Below are 9,424 nucleotides of genomic sequence, written 5' to 3'. Positions count from 1 at the left end.
ATCGTTGGAACCGATGTGAAGTATAACTTGCTGAGTTGTCGAGTCGTGATTTGTTTGATACAGTCAATGGCTGCTGTCACTGTGCTGGTCTGACCAATCTCGTGGACTTCCATTGAAAGCACGTTCACATCTACATCTCTGAAGATGGAGTCCGCAAAAATTCTCACTTCGTACCTTTGATGCTGACTTCCCGTACTAGTGTTAGTTGCCGACTCTTTCACACTCGTGGCTGGTGAAGGGACTTCACGGCTCTGTGTTGCAATTGTTGCATTGTCATGGGCAGAGGGAAGCATGTTTGCAATCTGCTTGACAATGGTTTGGTTGGTAGCAGCATTGTTATCTTGTTTGTCGCCAGGGATGTCATTGTCATGCACGTTGTTCAAGTTTTGCATGTCCGTGTGTGTTGGTTTTGTACAACCTCGGCAGGTACGGTTTTCTTCAATCTGTTTTAACCTATCAAACAAATACTGAAGTTCTGAGTCTTGAATTGTGATGGCTTGCTGCAACTCTGCATTCGATGCAGACAAGGCGTCGACTTTGATGGACAAGCCACGATTCCTCTCCATCCAGATGTTCCGCTCTATTGTCATTTCTTGAACTGTCGTGTTTTTTTCTTTCGCTAGCTCCTCTCTTTGCGACACTAGATCTTTTTGGACATGACAGATGTTGGTCTGTAATTTGTTGACTACCTTCTTGATGTGGCTCTCTAGTGACTTCTGTGCTGCTTCAACTTTAGTGGACAGTTCTTTAAGCATGTTGGTTTGAGACTCTTCCCTCTCCCGTTCTTTTGTAAGCAGCTCATCCCGTAGCGCGTGAAGATTATGAGTCATGTCGACAAACTGTTTCTGTAAATCGCCAAAAGCAGCATCGCTGATTCTCTGGGATTTCTCAACCGCAGTCAACCGCGCTAAGTTTGGCATATCTACGGCTTTTGTTGTAAGCTCACTTTGTTCGCCATTCTTAGTATCAGAGACCTGTTTGGCGCGTTTTTCAATCCTACCCGGCCCTTGATCTTCCGCATCTCTACTTACGGGCACTTCTATGTTCCCGCTATGTTTTGCGCTTGTATCAAACACAATCTGTATCTCTTCTTCCATATCTTCACTTACGGGTGCTTGCAGATCTTGTAGGTTTCGAGGATTGGCGCACTTGGGTAAAGTTGGTGTTTCATGGACACTGCTATTAAAGACTTGCTTTGGTGTAGTCGATTCTAGCGTTACCGTAGGAAAGTTGTCTATGGCGTCCCTGACGCGTAGGACGCCATCTTTGATTGTTGACCTTGTCTGCATATCTACTTGGGCGTTTATGTTGACTAAGAGTTCAGGATACAAAATGTTCATCCACCACTTGGTGCATTGCCCTTGTACCATCAATCCGTGTTTCTTGTGATAGAAATGTACAAAGAGAAGACTTTTACCTGACTTCCTTGTGGCTGTGGTGGTCTGGACCGTCATACATGTAATGCCAGGTGTGCTTTTCCAGGTGACAGTTGTCTCCTTGGTCCTTTCAAACGTTTCGTTGAAAGCGTCCTTGTGGGCTGTGATCCATTTGTCCAGCTGTTTGGACCGCAGTTTAACCCCACAGAAACGGGATTTATCTTGGTCTTCGTAGTCGAAGGCAAGAGACTCGTCCGCGGGAAGTTGGTTCAGGTTGACATTCCAGAACTTCGTACCCGGGGTCTTGCGTTTCGGCGTCTTGGCGTGGGTTTTGGCGTGGTCCTCGGCGTGGTCACCCATTTTACAATTAAAGTTCTCCTAACAGTCTTCAAAATCTCCAAATCATATACAGAATATGCGATGTATATATAGAATTAGTATAAAGTTCCGATAACTCACTTCCTGTAGCGTTAACACCTTCAATATAGAATCAAAACCGGAGACCTCGTGTTGCGTGACCGTACTCGTCCGCCATCTCTTAATTCTCTATAAATTCAATGGGTCTGCATTAGTTTGGTATGTTTAGCTGGTATCTCACTGGTTCGAGCCTTTTTACGACAAATTTTTGCAGCAAATTTCAGAATTTTAGAAATAATTTAGACAAATTTGCCCTTGCGGTTGCACTGACATGAGACGCACGGGTAAAATACGTTACCTCTACGAACAAAATGGCCGTGGGGGGGGTTATGTCACATCCGCACATTTGCTCCCAATAACATACAAGATGAATTCATTGGTTATCAGTGTTACTTCTAAATCTAAAGCTAAATGTGCAATGATTAAGATTCAGCAAAAACAAATTTGCAGTTGTCGCGTCTGTTTGGCGCCTATTCGCGTTTTCTTTTTTTTATGTGACTTAAACAAAACGCAATGTCAGGCGACAAATCGGCATGGCGCTGATTGGCAATAGATGGCGATGAATTTTAGCTGATTGGCGCCTGTTTGTAACCAGTTGGCGAATGATTTTCGCAAACAGGTAAAGCCCAGTGAGAATACTCTCCAAGCAGAGGTTATATTATATTAGGCCCCGGCTGTTTTTTAACGTTTTTATCGGGCTTTCTAATTGTATTGTATCTTGCTGTGTCAAAGCCGGAGCCTAACCTCTTCTTGGACAGTAAGTGAGATACCCTCTTTACTGCAGCCCAATGTTTGTTCCAAATGACAAATTCAAAATTGAATAATATTATGATAACCAAGGAATGAGATGTATTATTTGAAAGTAAACATATCCCGCCAGCTACGTATTGATAACTTTCGACAACTGCCTTTATCTGGGCGTAATGAGCTACTTTTCCGCTAGGTGGCATTGCTGCCGTCCCAAACGTGACTGCGTTAACGTCTCAGAGCACAGTATCCATCCGCGATCCCCATTATCCATAGGAATTACGTATAAAGTAGTGCGTCACACCCGTTGAAAAGGCCGTAGTAATTCTGCTATGCACAACACGTGTGTACAGCGAGGTGAAAACTGTGCCGAATGGTGAAATAATACATCAGTGGTGAGACTGTATAGGTTGGATTAAGATATTTCTTCGGTCGGCCTGAACTTGCGCTTTGGTACTGTTACCGGGCACTGCCTGTGCGTCGGCCGCTATGTCATGACCTCCGCTATTTTGCAGATTATACCCTAAACTTCAAAATAAATGTTAAGGCTTCGAAGCTCCCCACCTTGTGGTTCTTAGTCATGTAAATGCCCATTGGCAAAAAAACTGTGTTCTCTGAGACTTTTATACCCCCTGATATTCTTTTATCTTATGTTCTAGATATATTTCTACTTAGCTTTTGTTTCTTCATAATATGTGCAGAAACGCCAAGAGGCATAATTATGGCTTGTTGTGGTATTAATGATATCTTACATTTCGTGATCGGTCCAGGAAACTTGTATCTGGAAACTAATAATGGTTACTTAATACTAAGATCTGCCGCAGATGTAGTACGGTCGGAATCATGAGGTTTCTTATGTCAATAGTATATGCTGGTTATATAACTGTTCAGGTATTTTCTCTAAACTGTGGTGACAATCATACTTATGTCAGGGATTTTATAGGTGTTATAGGTATTTTGTTTAGTATTGTAAAGCCATGTTGATTTTATATGGATGGCATCCTCTGGGATTTGATGGGAACCCCTAAACGTGCAAAACATGTTTTGAGTTCAATCAGGTAGGGGGAACAAACGACTGAACACACAGACTAGGGTATACAGAACGAAATCATTTTCTAAATTTGTTCTTTCACATTTTCTTTGAGTTTTGGATTTACATTGAAATTCGATAGTTCTTTTCAATGCACGGGGTACAAATGTTGTGTTCATTTCATACCTGCGTTGTACAATTTACAGTATAGTTTAAAATTTGATGCACGGATGTCATTCATATAATCAAATCAACATAGCCCAATCAGGATACGGATATCTGTTGCATCGTTACCCTATTATCATATTATGTGGCAAAATTATGAAAAATACCACATAGCATGAGAACAGTTTATTAAAAACACTTTCCAAACGACCAGATCAAAGTTTTCGCTGAGATTAAATATAATAATACGAATACAAAGTAATAGACTAACTCAACACTAAGATGGGTATCTCACATTGGCGACCTCTCTGTGGTAAAGTAATTTGCAAAGCACTCAAATTTTATCCATAACAAAACTTGATATTTCTATGATTTGCTTTTGGGCCGTTTAGTCATACGTTTTGCATGGTTGGTGCACTATGATAACAACAGTCAATAGTAACGCAGTTTGAATTTGGGACGCAATGGTACCACTAACGTGCCGCAATCCAGTGAGACACCCCCGTAACAGAGCTTCACAACTCACGTTTGCTCACAATGTGCCACAAACATGTATAACAATGGTTTGAGTTCAAATGTACAAAAACTGTATGGTCCCTCAGTTACATTCTAAGATAATGGAACAAAATGTCTCCAGTGATTCTAATAAAACGTTCACAGTAATTTCCAATGGCTTATGAAATAGCAACATCTTCCTTTTATACATTGCTTATACATGAGACGACATTGCTGCATGTTACACACAAAAATAGCTCTCTTACAAAATGATTTTTTTCAGAAGTTCTTTATGTTGGTAATTCCTGTTCAATATCACCACAAACGATACGTCACAAGAACTGTTGACATCATAGAATTCGACGGACGACAAGACCATTTAACATCATGTCAACAACATTGATCATTGAATCATGTAACTATAAAGTAAAGAATAAAATTTGATAACTGGGAGCACCTTTCACAGAATAGGTCACATTTACAAACATTCTTAACTCTTTAGAATTAATTTTATTGTTCGTTCACTGCACGTAATTTGATCTTTGTGCACCGTGAAGCATTCGCAAGAAAAGTAAAGCAATACTTTAAATGACAAGTTGCATGTCTTAATGTATACTGTACAGATTTTGTGCAGCGTCAATGACATTTGTTAAAGTTTCAAAATCCAGGTCGATGAATTTGTATGCCATTTGGTGATAAAGTAAAATATGCTGCTACTAAACATACAAATGCCACCTGCAAATTCGGCGAACAAAAGTACACAACCTATTTCTCATGATGTGGAGGAAATAGATATGAAAAACTATGAAGAATTCTGGCCGACTTTAGTATGTTACTTGGCTTTTAGCCTAACGTGGATTGCCTAGGTTCTCTTCGGGACAGAGGAAGCTTTCCGCCGCCGGTGTAATCTTATGCACCCGATAGAGTTGCTGGCCGCAGTAGGAGATTAATCGGACACCATACAAAAACACCACCGGGTGCAAAAGATTATCCAGGCGGCACAGAGCTCCCTCTGTCCCGAAGAAATCTCGGCCTAATGACGATAGACTGGATGCCAGGTTAGCTTTTACAGTGCGACATTGATAAGATGTTAGACTTTAGATCTTAGCAAACAGTTGGAACGAATGCCATTGGCTAATCCAAAAACATACATTTTCACCAAGGTATCTTTGATATTCGTTCAATCCCAACAACATCACCATTCTCTATGTTTGTTTCCAGACGATATCAATGTATATTACATATAAGCTGTATTTTCTTCCCATTCTGCTTTTGAATGAACACCCAACACCATAGACTGTGGTATCTATAGACATTGTAATGATAGCACCACGTGCTTTTATGTAAGACCATGTTGATTGAATCAAAAGATGACATTCTCGAGTGCATCAATAATTATGTTTTCGACAATACTGTAAATCGCATGCAAAAAAACTAAATTCATGTAATAAATTTAAAAACAAAATATCGGAAAACCTGTATTGATAACTTAAAATGCCAAAGAGAATTCCAAAGAGACGGAAGATGTGAAAGAACGAAAGTGAATATGTTTTGGTACACCATACTCAGTGAGCTTGACTAGTCATTTTTTAACATTTCATGCCGAAGACAATTTTTTTCCAATTCGTTTTTTTGGACGTACTCGTGGGTTTTGGTGTTCTTATTGTATGTCATCAACATAATTGAGTCAACACGGTCTAATACATCTAGGACAACGTATAATCTCAATGAAATATAGTCAACATATTGAAGAATGACAGGACGACGTCTTTAACATTTCACGAACATATACGAACATCATCAAATATGCCATCGGCAAAAAAATAATAAGAACCATGCTGCCATTGAAAATCTGAACATTATTTTGCATCCGTGGTAGCACTGGCAAAGCAACAATTTCTGTTTTATAAACAACGTTAACATTTATACACGAGTTCCGTTTCATTGCGCCATTTTAGATAAAAGGTTAGTTGGAGTACCCAATGACCTTTGACCTAAAATGGCACCGTGAGACTTGAAACTCGTATATTCTAATTACAATACGTCACTGATTTCGTTAACAATAGAGAAAAAACATTTCATCTGTGTATATGATTTTTTTTCATGGGACTATTTCTTATTGTTTTAGATTTAGGGTAACACGTGTTTGCTTTTCCGGGTCAACTTTGAAAAAAAAGCTTTAACGTGAAAGCAGCAGTGAAGAATACATTCCTTACGAGTGACATACAGTTATCACCAGAAAGAAAAAGCAAACTAACCTCTACCTTTGAAACTATCGAAAGAAAACATGAGGGTAATAGATCCATGTTCAATTTTGCTACTAAACTGAACACATTATTAAAAGTATAGTCACTACTAACAAGTAGCTTCTTGTATGATATGACTCAGCTCCGGAGTACAATTTATGTCCGACTTCTCCTCCAGTGGAAACCCTGACTCTTCCTCCGGTGCGAATTTGATTTCTTCCTGAAGCGCCATCCTGTAGTCTTTGTCCTTTGGTGCGGTGTTGTTTGTCGCCACACAGTTTGTTTGAGTGTCATCCTCTGTCTCGGAATCTGGTTCAACAGGAGGATGGTGGTTGGCAATCACCTCTTCTGTTGTGGTTGAACTCCCTGATCCTGATGGTCCTGCCGTGGAGAGCTCCATACAAACCGAGACTTCTTGTTCCTCGTGAAGAGACGACGCCAATGGGCTGTCATGAGGAGGTGAGCTTTTGGGAACTTCTGGTTTGCCAGGTTCTGTTTCTGTTTCTATTTCTACTGATAGCGGCTGTTTTTCAGAGCCTTCTTCTGGTGATGTAACCTGCGCCTCTTCTTTTGATTTCTCTGGAGTTCTTGCTATGTCTATCTCTACGGTGGGTGGGGCAGCATCTTCTACGGATTCTTTGTTTTCCACAGTGGAACGTTCGGGAGGTGTGAACCTTCGCGACCGAAACGCACCCCGCTTCCTCACAGTTGTGCCAAGTGGGTTCCTACGAGAACTGCTGGAGGCAACAGCATTCTCTCCGTCTATTGGCATCTTAAACTTCACCGCGCGTCGATTACGTCCCCCAGCTGCAGCATTTCTTTCTTCTTTCTCCTTGCTCTTCATAGCTTTGTCCACTAAGGATTTGGCCACGGCTAAGGGAATAGGAGCGCCACAGTTGGGACACATGTTCATCTTGGACCTCCGTCTCGCCAGAGCGAGTTCTGTGGCTGTAGCTAAAGGGAAACAGTAAAGGACATTCTGAAACAAGACATTACACGAAACATGTCAAGCATCAGGCGCTAAACATCAGATCTTACTTTCCATCATTAGCCACGTCCAATGCCACCACCGCCCCCTTTTACACACTCTTTTGTCACGTGACCATGTGACCCTTAACCCCAGGTCACAAGGTTGCCTTTCAGTGCTGAAGAAAAACGGTCGATCCTTCTCACCAAGTACCTAATCTATAATTTGTCGTGTGTATCAGGTTTATTCTTCATGTACGATGTCAAAGTGCACACGTCTATAACATGTAACATTGCTTCATAGAATACTTGATGATAGCTTTTTAAGGTGAACGCACATGGCGACTTACTTTCTGAAGTACCCTGCAGTGAGTAGAAGCTCTGTCTTCTGGCGCACGTCATTCTTCTCAGCTTGACGTTCTTCTCTGGATGAAGCACTATGATATGGACCTTTGGCAGGAAGATGCACGCCAGAGTGACCGCTGCACTCATGCTGATAGTGAAACATATCGTAGCAGTCCTCACTTCGATATTGCTCGCTGTAGTGTAATAGATGGGTACGAATGCCAGCCATATGATGCAGATAGTGTACATCGTGAAACCAATAAACTTTGCTTCGTTGAATGCTTCTGGAATCTTCCTGGTCTTGAATGCGTAAAAAGTACAGAGGATAAAGAGTGCTATAGGATAGGCTAATCCTATCATGAAGGAGCCGTCCAGAACGGCGCTACAGACGAGCTGGCCCTGTTCCCGCGATGGAAAGTCTGGCTTCGCGATGGGAGGGGCTGTGAAGAGTAATATTGCGGAAATGAGAATTTGAACGCCCACTAGTCCTAACGTTATCAGCAGCTGTGACTTAGGACTAATGTAGCTCGGTCTCTTGGCGGAACGTTTCGCTCTGTTGAAGATTCTGGCGATCCTGTTGGTCTTGGTGAGCAGCGCGGTGTAACACATCGAGAAGCAAAAGCCCACCCCGACCTGCTGGAGGCCGCAGACGAACTTGGACGGTTTGGAAATCAGAACAAACGTCATGAAGAAACAGCAGTAGATTCCAGCGAACAGCACGTAGCTGAGTTCTCTACCTGACGCTTTTACTACCGGCGTCTCTGCGTTGTGGATGAAGATGGATAGAATTACAGTCGTGCTGACGATGCCGAAGATTGAGAAGGTCATCGGAGCAATCGCCCAGGGACTGCTGTGCTGCAAGTAATGTAGAGAGACGTTCAGGCATTGCCTCTTGAACTCGTCTGGAATCTTGCCTTGCTCGCACTCTTCACAAGTGAACTCGTCCACTAGGATGTGATACTTTTGGCACGGGATGCAGATCCAGCAGCACGACGCCTCGTTTTGCAAACTCTTCATCTCACCGATGCCACAATCCTTGCTGCAGAAGGAATCTGGATAGGACTCGTTGTCGAGTCTGAATCTTATCATGCTAACGTTGACGTCGAGTCCCTCACTGTAAGACCCGACCGGCACGTATTCATAGACGCCATCAGATATCTGTTGGTAGTTTAGGATCTTGTACCTCGGAGGCCCGTCACCCACGGCGCTGAATTTGAACTTTTGACCAGTGATTCCTGTAAAAAAAAAAGCCCATGTAAAGAATTTTTTCATAATAAACAATATGAGTATCAGACAAAAATTATAAGTAATGTCAGGGTCATTGTTCCAAACTAAATATGAAAGTGTACATATTACAAAATATGCACAAACTATGGTCATGGCTATTTTTAACGTCATCTATGTTGCCCTTTATAATTACATGCAATAATACTTACTAATAGCCTTTAACATCAATCAAATTAATCCCATATGGACAGGAACATGCAAATAAAGATCATCACCTATAGCGTCCCTACAAACTGCTCGGTCAGAGGCGTTTTGGAAATATAACAGGAGAACTACATAATTTGAAAAAAAATATTTTAGTACACGTGCGCAGCATGAGGCATATAGTGTACGGCCGTATTGCCAGCAGC

The 9,424-nt window shown here is 41.7% G+C and overlaps 1 protein-coding gene across 1 annotated transcript in view; it reads right to left on the bottom strand.

Annotated features, from left to right (window-relative positions):
• Positions 1 to 6,223: 6,223 nt before the first annotated feature.
• LOC118430188 (metabotropic glutamate receptor 3-like) overlaps positions 6,224 to 9,424 on the bottom strand; it is a 44,361-nt gene continuing 41,160 nt past the window's right edge. The window contains exons 6-8 of the mRNA XM_035840897.1: positions 9,224 to 9,230; positions 7,793 to 9,022; positions 6,224 to 7,430 (exon numbers count right to left, since the gene is read on the bottom strand). Coding sequence (XP_035696790.1) covers positions 6,586 to 7,430; positions 7,793 to 9,022; positions 9,224 to 9,230 — 2,082 coding nt within the window. The 3' untranslated portion in view covers positions 6,224 to 6,585. The remainder of the gene's footprint in view (positions 7,431 to 7,792; positions 9,023 to 9,223; positions 9,231 to 9,424) is intronic.

Source organism: Branchiostoma floridae, chromosome 14 (assembly GCF_000003815.2).
Source record: "Branchiostoma floridae strain S238N-H82 chromosome 14, Bfl_VNyyK, whole genome shotgun sequence".
NCBI lineage: Eukaryota > Metazoa > Chordata > Leptocardii > Amphioxiformes > Branchiostomatidae > Branchiostoma > Branchiostoma floridae.
This window is presented reverse-complemented; position numbering and strand designations above follow the sequence as displayed.